Source organism: Sminthopsis crassicaudata, chromosome 6, assembly GCF_048593235.1.
Source record: "Sminthopsis crassicaudata isolate SCR6 chromosome 6, ASM4859323v1, whole genome shotgun sequence".
Classification (NCBI taxonomy): domain Eukaryota; kingdom Metazoa; phylum Chordata; class Mammalia; order Dasyuromorphia; family Dasyuridae; genus Sminthopsis; species Sminthopsis crassicaudata.
Window position 1 is genome coordinate 73,663,258 of NC_133622.1, and position 19,103 is coordinate 73,682,360.

Here is a 19,103-nt window from a genome sequence, read left to right on the forward strand (position 1 = left end):
CAGCTGGGCCACTGGAGTCTGAGATGCAGCTGTAAGCCTGCCTCAGACTTTTTATGTCTCGCTTACCTTCTGTCTGTTTCCTCAACTGCAAAGTGAGGATTGAAAATGGCTCCTCCATCTTGGAGGGCTGTTGTAAGGATCACCAGAGAATCTGAGCATGCTATCTTTCAAACTTTAGCTTGATATAAATTAATGTGTGTATGAACATATATGTGTATATTATGAATGTGTATGTATATATATTTGGATGTATATGTTAAATATGTGGATAGATATATGTGTATATATGCATTTATGAATGTGTATATGTGTGTAGTATATGTACATATACGCACATACATGTGTATATGTATTGTGCATACATGTGCACAGATAGGTACACTATGTATACATGGGTGTGTATGTGTATGTGCATATGTATGTGTATGTACACATGTGTATCATGCATATGTGCATGCATGTATATATGTGCTTGCGTGTGTATATTGATTGTACATTTTGTGTGCATGCATATGCATCCATGTATGTGTATACATATACATATATTTATACACATGCACATGTATGTGGATTGTAAGTATGGTTTGTGTATGTACAGACCTATATGTGATATGTGCGCATGTGTGTATGCATATATGGGCGTATTATAACATGTATGGTTATGCAGGTGTGTACATATGTGTGCATATACATGCATGCACATATATTTATAGATGTGTATGTGTATGTGCATATGCATACTGTATATGTGTGCATACATATCTATGATGTGTATGTGTGCATATGCATATGTGGGTATGTATGTGTACATAGCATGTGTGGGTGGGAGTGTGTGTGTACATGTATGTGTATTGTGTGGATGTGGATATATAGATGTGGATATGTAGCTGTGTATACATATACACATAGTGTATATATGTGTGTATTTGTATGTTGTGATGTGTACATGTGTACACATATATGTGTATGTGTGTATATGTATTGTAGAATATGTTAATATACAATACACACAGGTACACAAAGGATTATCTCCATGGCTCTCCCTTTATTGAGTTCAGCTTTAACTTAGGAGACTATAAAGTTGCTTGCCTTGAATCCATTCATCTAGGAAGGTTGTAAACACATTTAATGAAGATAGGAAATAACCCCAAGAAAACTAGAAGTATTGCTAAAAATATGCTTCCAAAGGTACCAAGAGAGGGATAGGGAGCAGGGGAAGGGAAGACTCTCCCATTTTATGAAAGTAAATTTACATGCCCGCTTATCAAAAGCCTAAATGAGTGTTGCCTGATAGATTAAGAGAGCATGAGTTTGAATAAAGTAGTAGTTTCACATGACCGCTTTATTGTACCACTTATTGATTTGTTCTGAGAGTGTTCTGAGTCCCCATGACCTACACAGACCCTGCTGCTTTCAGCTGCAACTCACCATAGCCTGGAGTGTGTGTTGGATCATCAAGGCGTCTAACACACCTTCCTCTAGTCTCAAGGTCAATAATCCTTTCTTTTAAAACTACGGCTTTATAAATAGGCTGGTTAAGTGACCTTGGACTGAGGCAAGGCTCCCAGGTTGCTGGGCCAGAGTCAAACTTCCTGCTTAACCAATGCTTTAAATTAGCTAGATCCCCCTTCCAAGTACAACATACTATAGACAGCATCTAAAAGGACTTTTTGTGATAATGGGCACTTCTTGAAAGCCAGTTCTTTCTAATTCAGTCCTCACTGTGCACAAATCTGAACTCTACTGCTTTGAAGAGGAATGAGAATCTGCACTGTGAAGAACAGTACAAGTCAACTTCTACTCAAAGTCCTCTATTAACCACATGTAGGAGGGGAAGAGAACCTCACTTTTAGGAAAAACAAGCTAGAGGTTAAAAACCAAGCTCACATTTGGAGTTCACTTCTTAGAACAACAGCTTCCAAGGTACATCACAAAATTTCAGAATCTCAGGGATCTCAGACGTTATCTAGTCTTAAGCTCTTTAGTGTCCCAAATTCCAGGAAGTCTGCTGAAGTCCATGGACTCCTTCTTAGAACAATGTTTTTAAATTATTGAATAAATGTTAAATTTCAGTTGAAGGTTAGCAAAAACAAAGATAATATTTTTTTCTCTCATCCAAGTTCCTGAATCCACTGAAATCTATCAACTTCATCCTCTGGAGGTCCCAGGACCCCAGGGAACACCTGCACTTGGATTAGAATCCCCTGCAAAAGAGATCAGATAATGAGCTAAAGTGAAGGCCTCAAGTGAAAAGGGACTCCATGTCTTCCCACAGCAGTCCATTCCACCTTTGGGCAGCTCTTTGGGCAGGAAAGTTTTGCTTTCTATCAAGACTACATCTATCTCTTGACAGCTTTCACACACCACTCACTGTTTGGGGCCAAGGAGAACAAGATTATCTTTTCTTCCACTGGGAATCCCTTCAGGTACCTGAAAACAGCTCTCCCTGCCTAGAGTCCCTAAGTCTTCTCTTTTCCAGGTTTGATTACATTCAATTCAAATTCAAAAGGCATCAAGTTCCTACTATGTGCTAAGTACCATGTTAGATACTAGGAGCATTAAAAAAATTCTTATGAAAACTACTCAGACATATTATCAATGTCTTTATAAAATGTGAATGTTTTACTCCATATATGCCAGCAGGAATATCATCAGCTTACTCCTAGATATTATGATATTATATTATTAACATAGCCATTTGGGGGCTGAAGTATCATAGTATTGACTAATGTTGAACCAACAGTTCACTAAACCCTGATGATTTTCTGAGGAATATTTTCTAACCATGACTCCTCCATGTTGTAGTTATCAAGAGTTCTTTGGACCATGACTCTGTCATTGATCCATTACCTAGGCTTCCAAATTGAGTATTACGGGCAAATTGGATAAGTTTGTCATCTATACTTTCATCTAAGTCACTGTTAAAATTAACAGATACCTGGCAAACTTCACTGAAGATTTCCTCCCAAGCTGGTTTTAAGCCATTAACAATGAAACTTTGAATCTAGCAACTCATCCCTTTCCAAATCTCCCTAACTTTACTATGGTAGTCCATCAGAAATTTATCAAATACTTGGCTCAAAGCTAAGGAAACTACGTCTACAATGCTCACAAATGTCATAAGGTCAGTGCTCATTCAGTACCTTTCAGGTCAGGATTATTCTAGTATTCTGCACTACTATACACAAGTATTCTGGGTGATAATTCTAAGTTCCTACTGGATCTTAAATCAATGATTTTGTTATATTCTAATATATTATGCTTACTGAGGCAGAGCAACAGATTAATGACCACATGAAAGACGTTCAACAAGAAAATCTGAAGCAAAGAAGTTTTCCAGCAATAAAAGACCCTCACAGATCCCCTCATTTCTTGCCCTTTATTTTTAGGAAATTAAGGCTCAGAGATTAAAAACTTCTCCTACAATTTGAACACGGTTCTCTTTCTTCTTAGCCTAAGATTCTTTATCTTGGATCCTACTACACTTTTGAGATATCCAGAAAATTAATGTAATCACAATATCCCTGTAAATTTTAATTAGAGAGAACTCAGCCATATCCCCACTTCTGAGTAGTAATCATTATCATTATCAAAAATGATCTGTGTTAGATTGAACTGGGTCTAGTTAACTAGCCTTGCTAAATCATGCACCTGAATAGAACAGGACTGAATTCAGTTCTGGGCAGTCTTTCATAGACACCATGACAGAATTACTAATACCTCGTGACTAGGTGAGTCCTACTAGACCATTTGCTCCTTGAGGGAGCAACTTCTCAAAACTGTGTACCCAGGGCATATGAAAAATGTTGGTTGTGGTGATGGTTACTGATGGGTCCCAAAGATATCTCTGACCATTAGGGAGACTCACTTCCAACAGGAAGAAAAACAAACTAACTGCACCCCACAGTCTCACAAGAAAAGACTTCTCAGATGCTGCCGTCCAATATGCAGTCATTTCAGTCATGTCTAGCTCTCTGTGATCCCATTTTGGGTTTTCTTGGTAGGGTCCATGGAGTGATTGGTCATTTCCATCTCCAGATCATTTTACAGATGAGGAAACTGAGTGAAATAGGGTTAATTGACTTGACCTGAACCACACAGATAGTAAGGGTCTGAGGTGAATCTTCCTGACTTTTGACCTGGCACATTATTCATTGCACCACCTAGCTGCTCCCCCCCAAAATTGTTGTCATACAGTCATATTTGGTTTTCTTTATGACCCTGGGAATTATAACATATCAATTACCAACCATGGGATTTTCTTGGCAAAGACACTGAAATGTTTTGCCATTTCCTTCTCCAGCTCATTTTTACAGAAACTGAGGCAAACAGTTAAATGACTTGCCCAGAGTCACACAGCTAGTAAACACTTGAGGCCAAATATGAACTCAGTTCTTCTTTACTCCAGGTCCAGTGTCCTATCCACTGAGCTTCCTTGCTGCTTCCTCTGTCCAAGAGACATAGAATAAGCCCAGCTTCTGACAGCCCCTCCTTTACTACACTCTTTGATCCTTACTCAGGGATTCAGTCTCTTAAACGATAACTGCAATAGGTAAAATTGACAAAGTCACAAGTGAAAAGCTCTCTCTTTGATCCTCCACTGGGAGAATTCTTGAATTTGGACTGGCTGATTGCCTGCATGCCTGTTTGTTTGCCTGTCCTTCCCCAACATTGCCCAGTCCAGTGCTTCGGGTGTCTATCCTTCTCCCAGACCACACTTGCTATGAAATAAGGCCAATGGGGATTACTATCTCTGTCATGGAAAAGGTCTACACCATGCGATTTGCAAGATACTTCTTGAGTTGGAAATCTTGGCTATAAAAATGGATCTTTTTTTCTTTTTCTTTTTTAAGCCTCACAGAGTTTGAACATCCTTATTTTTTTTCCCTATTTTACCTTTGTGTATCTGCTTTTCCTTCATTTGAAAAACGCTTATCCTACTAAGGCAAGACAGACATTCAATCAATTTTACTTAGTTCCCATGGTTAATCTGAGGACAGTTGGGTGGTATAGTGACTAGAGTACTAGACCCAGAGTAAGGAAGATTCATCTCTTTGAGTTCGAATCTGCCCTTAGACACTTATTAGCTGTATGATCCTGGACAAGTCACTTAACCCTCAATTTCCTGAGAAGAAAATGGCAAATCTCTTCAGTATCTTTGCCAAGAAAACTAAATGGGGTCATGAAGAGTCAGACATGATGAAAGAACTGAACAACATTAATCTATCAGGGAGGATCTGATGGGTGTGTGTTCTTGGAGGCATCCCCCACCACTTCCCCACTGTGCGATCCTGTTAAAGAAGGGCTTACCTTCATATGGGATTTGAGATTGTCCTTGCGGGCACACCGGAATGGACAGAGAGGGCACTGGTGACTTTTTAAACCGGTGTGAATCACCATGTGCCGCTTCCAGTAACTCTTCCGTTTTATAACCAAACCACATATCGGGCACTGGAAAGGTTTTCCTCCTTCTTCTTCTGGGGCTTAGAAGAGGGAGAAAGAGAAAAAATGGTGGGGGAATAAATGAAAGGCATTCATTGGTGTTCTACTTTCATTGAGTTATAAATAAAAAACCCCAAATGAATTGTTCTTTTCTTGCCATTTCATAAACTTGATCCACATTGAGATTTCATCATGGATTATTTTAGTGTGTTCATTCAGTGGCCTCCTGTCTGGTTCCATCTTCTCACCCTATGATCATCCTGTCTTTATGAAAAAATTCCTGCCCCCACATCTGGCCCCCAAGGACTGTCATTACTATGTTGCCCAGCTTGGAGCATATGTGCTTTGTCTCGCCTGCCCTTGACTCCTGGCCGGTGATCTACATTTGGAGATTCCAAATTCTACTACTGCCTAGCCCCCTGAGCGTTGTCAAAGTAGCATCTCAGAGGAAACAGGTGATTCAGAGGTCGCATCTAAATTCTTGTTTAAGGATAACGAGAAAAGAAAATAAAAATCAGATTGAACCCTCAAAACCATCCGCGGCTCTTAATGCACAACAAAGGACGCGGCGTCACTCGTCTCACATGCCGAACTCCAGTGGAGAATGATTCCAGAACCCCTGCTGTCGTGCTTGTTTGGGTATGGCTGGAGCAGATGCTGCTGCCACGTTAGCCATCAGGGGGTCCCTGGGTCAGGCCTTGCTTCCCCCCTCTTATTTCTGTTCCTCCGCCTGCCCCTAGAGACAACAGGCTGCCCTCTCAGGCATACAGATTTGCAGCTTGGGCCCCTTTTAGGCGAGGGGGTACCTAGCCTTGTCCTGTGGCACATACCAGCCGCTCGATAAGTATCTGTGGAATGTCCAGATGAAAAGTTATGCAAGGCAAATGGTGAGTGCTTCCATTTCCCAGGAAGAACTAACTGCCTCTCTGGGTCAAAAATGGGAGAAAATGTCCTCCCCCCCCAAAGGGAAAAAACAGAATTGTGTCTGCCATTGCTTCATTCAGCTAAGTAGGAGTCACATCAAATCATGTTGTTCATTGCCACAGCTGACCTTACATTATTGGGGTATTGGAAATGAAACAAGTCTCTGAGTTTTCTCTGTTAATTACCAGGAATCAGTAATATTTCCCAAGTGCCTAATTATAAATTACCTCATTACTTATTTATCATTTTCTCAACCATTAGTCTCTACCTGCAAAAAGCTATTCAAATTGCAAGGAAAGGAAAGGAGCTGATAAGGGCTCAAAGATAATGGGGAAACATTCCAAAATGCCACTGTATTCCCTGGCTGCATGGAGATGTCAGCGATCACATCTTTTCTGGTTTAAGCAGGCCGGCTTAGGTGAGGCCATCGGCTAGACAGCGAGTGTGCTTTCTAAGAGTGCCCTGATCAGGACTGCCATGACTTCTTCAAAGATGGGCTCTCCTCCTCCTTGCCTAACAGATGACCAGAGAAAATATCAGTGTTATTACTCACTGAAATTAATCAAGTTGAAAAAGAGAATGTTACAGAAACTTTCCCCTAATCCGGTCATTATTTTTGTCCTATCTCCTCTTCCCTTACTTTCTCCTGGGAAAGTTCTGCTTCCCCATCTCACTGAGAAAAGGAGATGGCCCAAAGGCTTCTAGGGCTATACCTGGAGAGATTGTAGTCTCTGGGGAGTCCCAATGCTCTGAGAAGGATTCAAATACGGGTCCAGTCATACATAGATTCAGAGGGAGAAGTGGCTTATGAGGGTGGGTTCAATCCCTTCATTTTACAGATGAGGAAATTGAGACCCAGATTGGTTATGCTACTTGCCCCAAACCAGTATAAATGAGGATGAGGAGGATGAAAGCATTTATCTAGTGCTTTAAGGTTTGAAAATCACTTTATGAACATTATTTTATTTGATTCTCACAGCAACCCTAAGAAGTAGCGTTTTTTACAAGTGAGGAAACTGAGGCAGACAGAGGTTAAGTGACATAGTTGGGAGGCTGAATTTGAACTCAGGACTTCCAGATTCTAGATCCATTGAACCACCTAGCTGTCTCTGTGTCAAGTAAGTGGCAGAGTTGGGATCTGAGCTCAAGACACAGGCTCATAGATTAAGGGATCCGGAAGGGATCTTATAAGTCATCTAGTTTAATGTCTTTATCTTACAGTTGAGGAAAATGAGTCCCCAGTAATTTAAGTAACATGCTCAACATTACTCAGACGGAAGTAGCAGAGCTAGAGTTTGAATTAAAGCCAAGAGGCAACTAGGTGGTGCCATAGTGCACAGGGTACTGGGCTTGGAATAAGGAAGACTCATCTTCCTGAATTCAAAGCCAGCCTCAAACACTTGCAAGCTGTATGATTCTGGGCATCCTGTGTGCCTCAATTTTCTCATCTGAAAATGAACTAGAGTGGGAAGCAGGCAAATCACTCCAGTATCTCCACCAAGAAAACCCAAAATGGGGTCACAAAGAGTTGGACATAACTGAAAAATAACTGAACAAACCTCTGATACCAAATCCAACAAACTTCCCACTGCCCCACACTGCCTCCTACAGATGGCAGATTGTGTTTCTATGACCAGAGGTCCAGGTTAACTCTAGTTGGAGAGTTTCATTAAGAAATTTTGAGGAACAGACAACTTACAAAGACAATCTAGTAAAGCACAAAAGAGTTAGAATATTTGCATGTGATAAAAAAAAAGAATTAAAAAAATTGATGAATTTCTGTACTAATTGTTCTGACAGAATTTTAAAAACATACATCCCACTCTACCTCCTATTTTCTACCCTTCATTGATGCTGTAAGACTGAACTTCAGGTTGCATATTCAGAATGATATAAAATGAGTCCCTTTGTGGCCTGATGGACAGAGAGCTAAGTCTAATGTTAGAAAGTTCAACTCTGGCCTCAGACTCTTACAGCTACAGAACTTTGAGCTAGTACCTTAATCTCCACTTGTCTCAAATCCTTCAGATGTAAAATGGGTTCCAGTTTCCTAACCTAAACATGTGAGCATCAAGCTAGATAACTTCTAGAGCTTCTCCTTGTTCCACATCTATAATCTATAGGACCCCTTTTCTCCCCATGGATTCTTTCACAATCTTTTTGATACCTCACATACGTCATAGCTGAACACAATTGAATTTACTTTATCTTCCATGATTAGATTTAGGGAGGGCCACTTGGATTCCATTTAAAATAAACTGTTTACATGTAGTACACAAATTAGGCTACATCTTGATAGCCTGGGTAATTTTAATAGACAGGAACTTCCTTCAAACACTAAAATAAGGTCAGGTTGTACAGGATGACATTACCCAACACAGCAAGACCAGAAAGGAAAGTGACAATATCCAGATCAATAAAGGTTAATGATGCAATGATCTGAGCCAAACTTTCATATGCATATGAATTCTTCTAGAAGATTTGAGGTTTCAGCTTGCCAAAACTAGTTCTGAGGGCAAGGGACCGGTTACCACTCTATTCAAGTCATTAATTCTTCCAGCATCCAGAACTGCTCTCTATATTACTTCCTACTAACTTCTGAGCCTGAGGCAATGTGACCACTTATTCAGAACTGACATTTGTTCTGGATGTTGGATATCTGAAGTTGGCAGTGAGTGTTCATTTAAAAAAAAAAAAAAGACTGACAGGTGGTTTACCTTGTTAAACAAGTACATAAAATATGTTGTTCCCCAGTAGGCTTCATTAAACTATATCATTACATGGTAGATAAGGAAGCCTGGCCTTCAAGATTTACTAGCTGTGTGTCATCATAGAACAGGTTTGTCAAATTCTCCAAATTAAAGTGATTTTCCTAAAGGTAGGTCCGATCGAGTCAACCCTCTCTCTTCCATAAACTCCCATGGCTCCCCATTTCCCCTCGAATTAGATATAAATTCTTCCCTTTGACATTTAAAGTTCTTCACAAACTATCTTCCTACTCCGTCTTACCTTCCCAAATCCCTTAAACATTATCTCCCTCCTGGGACTTGTCAATCTTGCCATACTGGCTTGCCTGCTATTGTTCACCATGGTACTCCATTTCCCACTGCTAAGCTTTTCTACTGGCAGTAGCCCACATCTGAACTGTTCTTCCTTCTCACCTCTGCTTCTTGAATAGTTTCAAAACTCAGTTCAAGTGCTTCCTCAAGACCTCACTGCAGGGAGAGTCCTGGAATTGGGTTCCACACACACACACACTATCTATCTATCTATCTATCTATCTATCTATCTATCTATCTATCTATCTATCTTTCTATCTATCTATCAATCTATCCACGAGGGTTTTCCTGGTCCTGCAACTGCTAGACTAGTGTTACTTTGTGTCTGCTTCATATTTGCAGGCTGGGTGGGTGTTTTCTGTATATATACACACAGACGCACTACTGAGCTAGATACTGTTTTGTATATTAATATCCATGTTTTGTATCCTTATGAATGTACAAATGGACACACATATATATATACACACATGTATACGTTGTCTCCCCCATTAGGATATAAGCTCCCTGAGAACCAGATATATATACATGTATCCATCCATAGCCACAAATAATCCCAGCTTGGATGGCTTCACCTGGATGGTGAACGCTGGCATGCAGCTCCAGTTTGGTCCAGGCTCTCAGGGCTCTCAGAGTTATGACTTATCATCACAGAAGAATACACCTTGGCACTGGCCATAAGTCTCCCAGGCAGTCATTCTCTGCTCCATCAGAATAAAAGCTCCCCTTTACACACTGCCTTATGATTTACAAAGGGCTTTCCTGGCAACAACTTGGTTCGTTCAGTGGGTACGGGTTAATAAGCAGTCTCTTTTTATAGAGCACGGGACTGTCTGGCCCTCCTTCAGCTGAAGGGACCATGTGTTAGGGCCAGGCCTCAAATGTCAGCCTTCAGAGAGTGAAGTGGGGATTTATTATATATCCTCCAGTGTCTCATTATGTCAGATGGACATTAGAACCAAAGGTCTAAAGGGACTGAGGAGCAGTGTGGTAGAGGGGAAATCACACACCCTCTCAAACTGAGGAAGTGAGTTGAAACTTGTGTCATTAGTACATATTCCTTCTAGGATCTTGGGCCAATGTCTCCTCTATATTATAAAGGGTCCAATTCTAAATAAAGCCTCTCAAGTGCCTTCCAGTTCTAAAGGTCTAAAGATCCCGAGAAGGCAAGAATAAGAATGGCAGACCCAATCAATCTCTTTAAGTCAGGAAGAGCTCTCTTCAGTCAAGACTAAGGCAGATGTCAATGATTTTGGAGAAGAGAGACTCAAAGCTGGCAGGGAGATGGTAAGGAGGAAGGAGAAAGGGAGTGAAGAAAGCACTGAGAAGAAAGGAGAGAGATACCCTGGTGCAGGCCCTCATCCCCTCATGTGTGGACTACTGCAGGTGACTCTCTACTGGTGACTCTTCCCATTTCAATCTATCCTCTGTTTGACTATCAAAGTGATATTCCTCAAACTCAAGTCTGACCACATCACTCCTCCCATCCTTCCACACACCCCCCCATATATACTCAATAAATCCCAGTGGTTCCTTGTTACCTCTGGAATCAAATATAAAATCATCTATTTGGTATTCAAACCTTTCCTAACCTACCCCCACCCACCTTTCTAGTCTAACACTTTAGTCTGAGGTCCAGTGACAGTGGCTACCTTATTGCTCTATAACAAGATACTCTATTACTCAACTCCATGCATTTGCACTGGCAGTCCCTCATCCCTGGAATCCTCTCCCCATTCAGTTCTGCCTCCTAGCTTCCCAGGCTTCCCTTCAAGATAAACACAAAATCCCACCTTTTATACAAAGCCTTTCCTGATGCTCCTTTCCCTCTGGTGATTATGTCCAATTTATCCTATATGGAGCTTATCAGTGTGTTCTCTCTTCCACTAGAACAGAGGTTCTCAAACTACAGCCCTTGGGCCACATGTGGCCCACTGAGGACGTTTATGCGGCCTCCGGTTATGGCAAATGGGCTGAGGGGCAGAGACAGAGTGAGAGGTTTTGTTTTTACTACAATCCGGCCCTCCCACAGTCTGAGGGACAGTGAACTGGCCCCTATTTAAACAGTTTGAGGACCACTGCAATGTGAGTTTTCTGATAGAAGGAACTGCCTTTTGCCTCTTTTTGTATCCCCAGACCTTAGCATAGTGGCTGGTACGTGGTACATGATCGCATAATGAATGTCTACTGACTGCTAAGACAATGCATAGTTTCAAGTAGGAGGGGAAAGAGCCAGTTTGAAAAAAGGGAAAGCATGATGAAAGAATACTGGACCTTAGGTCAGGAGACTGGATACCATATCGGACTGCTATTTACCTGTTGTGAGTGTCATTGTGGCTGAGTCACTTTTGAAATTTGGATTTCTCTTTTGTAAGTTGTAGATAATATTTTGTCCTACCTATCTGCCAGGGCTATTGTGAGAAAGATACTTTATAAATATTTACCACCATAGAAACATTATCAAATGTTATATTAATTAGGCTATAGAAATATGATTAATATAAACCTAGAATTTCAAATGAAGGAAAAGGGTTGTAACAGTTTGATAAGTCTCAGAGGGAGTGAGAATGCCTACAAAAGTGCACAAGATTGTGTGTGAATCAAATTTATGTTGACGCCCACAGAAAGAGCCCAACCTGTTTGCACACTGACAGATAGGACTTGCCTACACACAGAGAGGAATTTGATTCATAGCTTAAGGAGACATTTTTAAAAAGTACTTTTGCTGGGATTGAAAAACAATTAAATTCATTAAAAAAAAACATTGTTACTGAATCAGCAGACAGTGGGTTACAAAGCAATGTGTCGATGACTACAACAATGTAAATGGAAGTACAAAAAAACTGAAATTGGATGCTTGTGATTATAAGACTGAGAAGTTTATGCCTGTAGTATAGTCAAGAAAATGAACTTTCTTCCTTTCTTCTTTTTTCCACTTCCTTTTCATGTTGTTTCCTTCAATAAAATGTGACCAGGAGCTGTCTTGCTTTATCCCCTGTGGTTAAGCACACAGTAAGTATTTTATAAATGCTTTTCCAATCCACTTACAAATGGGAAGGGGGGAGGAGGACTTATGAGTGAGGAACATTGTATATTTGCAAGAATCAGGAGACAAGCTAGTTGGTGTTTGGACATGAAATTGATAAAATAACAAAAGATATAAATACTCAAAAAATTTAGAAGACAACTGAATGAGGATGAATGGACAAAACATCACAATGGGGACTCAAGAGTAGCTGAAAAGTTATTATGATACTTCATATGTTGAAATACATTTAAATCTAATAGTTACTAACCTAGTGAAGTTGGCTGGACTCATATTCCGGATGGGTTTGGGGGTGAGTAGGAGGGCATCTGATCCACACTAAAGATTTCATCCATATAGGAAATTTCAGAATTATTTCTCCCAATGCAAATCAGCCACTGTTGTGCCATTTAAAATCCTAAAGTATTGCCTGGGTCATTAAGAGGTCAAATGACTTGCCAGGGTTGCCAAGCACAATATGAACTTAATTCTTCCTGACTCTGGAGGCCAGCTCTCTATTTCTCACAACATGGTGCCTCTCCAATATTGTTTTTCACAAAACATTAGCTGGGGTGGGGAGTAGGAGAACTATATAAACAGGAATGAATAGGACCATGAGATTTAGAACAAAAGGGGGCTTCTGAGATTCTCTAACTCAATCCCTTTATTTTACAGAAGAGGAAACTGAGGCCCAGGGAGGAATGTGACCTCTTCAAAATGAATCAGGGAATAAAATTAGATATGAACTCAAGTCTTGTGCCTATGAAATTTAGGGTTCTTTTCACAATACCTAAAAGTCCAACCTCACTTCACAGATAAGTAAAGTCCCAAAAAGGGGAGAGCAAGGTGGCACAGTGGATAGAGTGCTTGAAATTAGGAGGACCATTTGTGAGATCAAATCTACCTTCAGAGAGTTACTCCCTATGTGATTCCAGGCAAGTTACTTAATCCTATTTGCTTCAATTTCTCATCTCTAAAATAAAAAAGGGAAAAGGACCCACATGTGTAAAAATGTTTGTAGCAGCCCTTTTGTAGTGGCAAATGGCTGGAAATGGAGTGGATGCCCATCAGTTGGGGAATGGCTGAATAAGTTATGGTACATGTATGTTATAGAATGTTATTGTTCTATAAGAAGTGATGAGCAGGCTGATTTCAGAAAAGCCTGGAAAGATTTACAAAAACAGATGAGAGTAAAGTGAGAAGAACCAGGACAATATTATGTGTAGTTACAAAAAGATTATGTGATAATCAACTATGATAGGCATATATTCTCATCAACACAGTGATCAAGACAATTCCAATAGGCTTGGGATGGAAAATGCTACCTACATCCACAGAGAGAACTATGGAGATGGAATTGAATCAAAGCATTGTAAGTTCATCTTTTTGCTTGTTTGTCTTTCTTTTTCATGGCTTTTTTCCCTTTTGGTCTAATTTTTCTTGCATAATGTGAAAAATATGGAAATATGTTTAAAAGGATTGCACATATTTAGTCTATATCAGATTATTTCTTGGTTTTTTTTTTGAGTGGGGGGAGCAGTAAGAGAGGGAGAGAGAAAAATTTGGGACGCAAAGTCTTAAAAAATGAATGTTAAAACTATCTTTACATGAATTTGAAAAAATAAAATAAAATACTACTGAGAGGGGAAAGATGATCTAAAGAAGGAAATGGCAAAGTATTGCAATTTCTTTGCCAAGAAAACCTTAAATGGAATCATAAAAAATTAGACCCGAGTGAAAAACAAGTGAAGAACAGCAAAGTTCCAAGACATTCAGCAACTTACTGAATAGGTAAGTTACTATAAGTTATTCAATGTTCAAAACAAAACTTCTCAAAGTTAAGAGAGCTGTGTTCTATTCCTAACTCCCACTCTAGTGGTTTTCCATTATATAAAATATCAGCTCTATTTGGACTTCTGGGAGTCAAGATGGTAGAATAATCAGTACATTGCTGTAACTTCCCCATGTTCACTTCCAGGCAAGTATAAAACAGTGCTTCAAGATACGTGGAACAACATAACCAGCAAGGAGACAGAGTGAAATAATCTTTTAGCCCAGGAAACTTGGAAGATCAGCAGGAGAGGTCCACCTCACTTGGATAAAAGGATAAGATAGGAAACTTCTCATTGAGTTGGCAGCAAGCCTCATCTCAGCAAAACAGAAAAAGATACTAAATCCCAGTATGATGGAGCAGGCAAACACCAACATCAGGACCTACATATGTCTTAGCATAGCCTGGGGAGCCATCAGACTCCAGCTCTGGGAACCACTACATGCTTTGAATGTAGCCCTTGGAGAAATGCAGAAACACCCTACTGGGCCTCAGCACACTCGTGAAACCAGCACTAGAACCCCAGATAAAAAGCAGGTAAGCTATCAGACTGCAGCTCCCAGCAACACCAGTCACTCCCTTCCACCCACTCAGTGCAGCACCAGACAAATGTTCCCTATGGGTATCAGAGCAACATCAGTGCAGCCTTAGGCAAATAGCTAGAGCCTGCAGCCACTAACAGGAGAAGTCTGAAACAGTGCTTCCTTCCCCCTAGGCAACAGAGCTCAAAATTAAATGAAAAGGAAAAGAAAAAAAAAAAAAAAGACCAAACAACAACAACAACAACAACAATAACAAACAAAAAAAAAAAAAAAAAAAGGATCTGACTATGAAGTTGCTATGATGACAGAGAAGACCAAGGTACTAACCCAGAAGAGGACAATAATCTCAACACTTACAGACATTAAAACCTCAAAGAAAAATAGGAAGTGATCTCAAGGCCAAAAAAAACCCCCAAACTCATGAAAGAACTCAAAAAGGAACTTAAAAATTATATAAGAGAAGTAGAAGAAAAATTGGGAAAAGAAATGAGAATGATGTGAGAATATTATGAAAAAAGAGTCAACAACTTGAAATACTGATTAAAAAGTAAAATTGGCCAAATGGAGGAGATACAAAAATCCACTGAATAAAATAACTCCTTAAAGAGTATAATTGGCCAAATGGAAAAAGAAAGTATACAAACTAATTGAAGAAAACAAGTACTTAGAAGTTAGAATTGGGCAAATGGAAGCTAATGACTCTATTAGATATCAATAAATTTAAAAAAAAATAAAGGAAAGAAAAGAAAAGAAAAAATGAAAGAAAACATAAAATACCTCATGGGAAAAACAAATGACCTGGAAAATAGATCCAGGAGAGACCATGTCAGAATCGTTAGACTACCTAAATGTCATTATCAAAAGGAAGACCTGGACAATATCTTTCAAGAAATTATCAAGGAAAATTTCCCCCATGTTCTGGAAACAGAGGGCAAAGTAAGTATTGAAAAAGATTCAGGAAAGAAATCTTAAAATAAAAACTCCAAGAAACATTATAATCAAATTTCAAAACTATCGGCTCAAGGAAAAAATGTTAGAAAAGTGTCCAGAAAGAAATAATTCAAATATTGAGGAGTCATGATCAGGATTAAACAGCACTTAGCACTTTCAACATTAAAGGATTGGAGGTCATGGAATATAATATTTCAAAAGGCAAAGGAGCCAGATCTACAATTAAGAATTACTTACCTGGAAAAATTTAACATAATGCATCAGTGGGGGTGGGGGGTGGGGATGGTCATTTAATGAAATAGAAGGATTTCAAGCTTTCATAAGGAGAAAGCCAGAAGTAAACCAAAAATTTGGCCTCCAATAACAAGACCTAAGAGAAGAATAAACAAGCAAAAAGAGGGAAGGAAACAGAGTTAAACTGTTTACATCCCTACATGGGAAGACAATACTTTGAATCAATGCTAATGTGAATTACGTTCAAACAATGCTCTTCACCTATTCTCCCATCTTCCCTTTCACTATAATTGGTCTTTTGCACTTCTTCATATGAAATAACTTCCACCCTTCCACCTCTCCCTTTCTTTAGCAACCACTGTATTCTTTTGTCATTCCTTATTTTTTTTCTTTCCCTCAAATTCACCTCATATCTATACCCTCTGCCTATATCTATTTCTTCTAGTTGTACTATTAGTCATACTGGTTTATTTCCCTTTATGTGGTATGTTTAATTTTGCCAGGGAAGTGATTCTTAATTGTAATCCTAGCTCCTTTGCCTTTCAAAATATCATGTTCCGGGGTCTCCAGTCATTTAATGTTGAAAGTGCCAAGTCCTGTGTAATCATTATTGTGACTCCCTGAAATCTGAATTGTTTCTTTTTGGTTACTTGTAATATTTTTCTTTGACTTGATAGTTTTGACATCTGGTTACAATATTCCTTGGACTTTTTATATGGGGATTTCTTTCTTCAAGTGATCAGTTTTCCTTGATAATTTCTTGAAAGATGTTATCCACGTCCTCTTTTTTATTATGGATTTCAGGTAGTCCAATAATTCTGATACTCTCTCTTTAGAAGGATTAGAGCAGTTACAACTCCACAAATAGTGTATTAGTGTCCCAATTTTTCTCACTTCCTCTCCAACATTTATCATTTTATTTTTTTGTCATATTAGAAATCTGATAGGTGTGAGATGGCACCCCAGAATTGTTTTAATTTGTTTTTCTCTATTCAAAATGATTTTAAGTACTTCTTTATATGCCTGTGGAGAGCTCTGTTTTCTTCATGTGAATACTGCTCATGTCCTTTGAGGAATGGCTTATATTCTTATAAACTTGACTCAGTTCTCTATATATTTGAGAACTGAGTGCCTTATCAAAGACATTTGCTGTAAAGATTGTTTCCCAGTTTTCTGTTTTTCTTCTAATTTTGGTTTCATTGGTTTTGTTTATATCAGTTTTTAAGCTTAATATAATCAAAATGATCTATTTTGCATTTTTATAATACTCTCTGTCTTTTGTCATGAATTCTTTTCCTTCCCATAGATATGACAGGTAGGGTATTTCTTGCTCTTCTAATTTGCACATTCAGCCTTATGATTACTATCTTTGTGTTTCCTTCCATCCTATTTTTCCTCATGTTTGTTCTCTTTCATTTTATCCTTTCCTTCCTCACCAGTGTTTTGATTCTGTCTACCACCTTCCCTGATCTGTCCTCTCTTCAATAAGTCCCTATATTTACTTAATTGCCTCCCTTCCTACTTCCCAGTCAGGTAAGATAGATATCTATTTTCAACTGATTATGTATATTATTCTCTCTCTGACAAAACAACTCACTTTTTTAAAATTTATATTATAAACAAAGCACATTGGCTGTTCACACAAACACCTTCCATTAATACTTATTTTTTAGATTTTTTTTAATCAACAAGTGTTTTTAGTGAATCATCTATATTTTATTTTTAATGCCTGATTTAAGTTTTCTTCTATGTTTGGAAATGCTCATCTTCTTTGGGTGGCTGGGTGGGTAAAGGTAATACTAGCACCTACCTCAGAATTGTTGTGAAAAATAAAAGGATAATACAGGTAAAGTGTTTTGCAAACTATACATACATGTATATACATGTTAACTGCTATTATTGTTTATTTTTTCAGAAGGCCAAAACAAATATTTTCTGCATAAACATCCTAATATACACAAGGAGACCTAGAAATCTAGATTCCAGTACTCTGTCCCTCTGTACAATAATGATCTGTCCCTCTCTCTTCAAACTCATCATGGAATATACCACTGATATGATGAGTGAAAAGAATAATGAATATAGAATCACAAGATTGAGGGCCCTAAGAGGGTAGTTTAAGGAGCTTAGAGATTATTTGGTTCAAACATTACATTTTCCAGATGAAGAAACTGAGGGTTGGGTGAAAAGATTCTCCCATCCTTCAAGTTCAATATGCCCTTCTACAGAAAAGGCTCAATTATCAGAATGGCTAGTTGTGCTAACAATACTGCCTTCTGAGGCAACTCTGGTTGGCTCAATGGATATAACAATGCTGCTGCTTGAGTTGAAGTCAGTAAGAACTGAATTCAAATCCAGACATTGACTAGTGGTGTAAAACTTTAGGCGAATCACTTGACTTCTGCCTGCCTCAGTTTGCTCACCTGTAAAATGGGGATAATAATAGTACTTATGTCAAGGTTTATCATGAGAATCAAATGTGTTAATATTTTATAAAATGCTGTCACCTAGTAGGTTGTTTAATAAATGTGTGTTTCCTTCCTTTCTCCATTCCTCTGCCCTAGGAAAGTATTTCATGTTTACTTTGCTTAGAATTTGTACTTATCTTCCTTTTTGGTCTTTGTTTCTCCTATCTTCCACCATGGCCTAGCATGGTATGTTTGGAAATACTCATTAAGTCTATTTGAATTGAATGTTGCAAATCACCCAAGTCACAGGTGCTGGAGATGGAACCTTAGCCCTCCTCAGACCCAGCGTTCTTTTCAGTACCCATAAGCTGCCTGGAATTGGAGTCCCAATTCTATCACTTACTATGGGAAGAGGAAAACGTCATGTCACAGACCAGACGTTCAGTCTTCTCATCTGTAAAATGGAATAAAAAAATAAGGACTAAATTTGAATAATATCTGGGATACTATTTTTCTACAATGGGGGTTGGAGTCTTTAGATCTGGAAGGGGCTTTGAAGAATATCTAACAAACCACCACATCATCAATTTACAAATATCCACTTGTTTTTCAGATATGTCCAACTCTATGTGACCCCATTGGGGATTTCTTGGCAGAGAGAGAGTACTTTTTGCCATTTCTTTCTCC

General features: G+C 38.9%; 1 protein-coding gene across 7 annotated transcripts in view; it reads right to left on the reverse strand.

The window, feature by feature from the left end:
* The window catches only part of ZNF827 (zinc finger protein 827), a 256,489-nt gene that overhangs the window by 189,179 nt on the left and 48,207 nt on the right, over nt 1–19,103 (reverse strand). For 5 of the 7 annotated variants that reach the window (XM_074274621.1, XM_074274620.1, XM_074274623.1 and 2 more), the window contains exons 3-4: nt 18,820–18,870; nt 5,311–5,483 (exon numbers count right to left, since the gene is read on the reverse strand). In XM_074274621.1, coding sequence (XP_074130722.1) covers nt 5,311–5,483; nt 18,820–18,870 — 224 coding nt within the window. The remainder of the gene's footprint in view (nt 1–5,310; nt 5,484–18,819; nt 18,871–19,103) is intronic. The other 2 variants (XM_074274622.1, XM_074274626.1) reach the window with 1 other exon arrangement.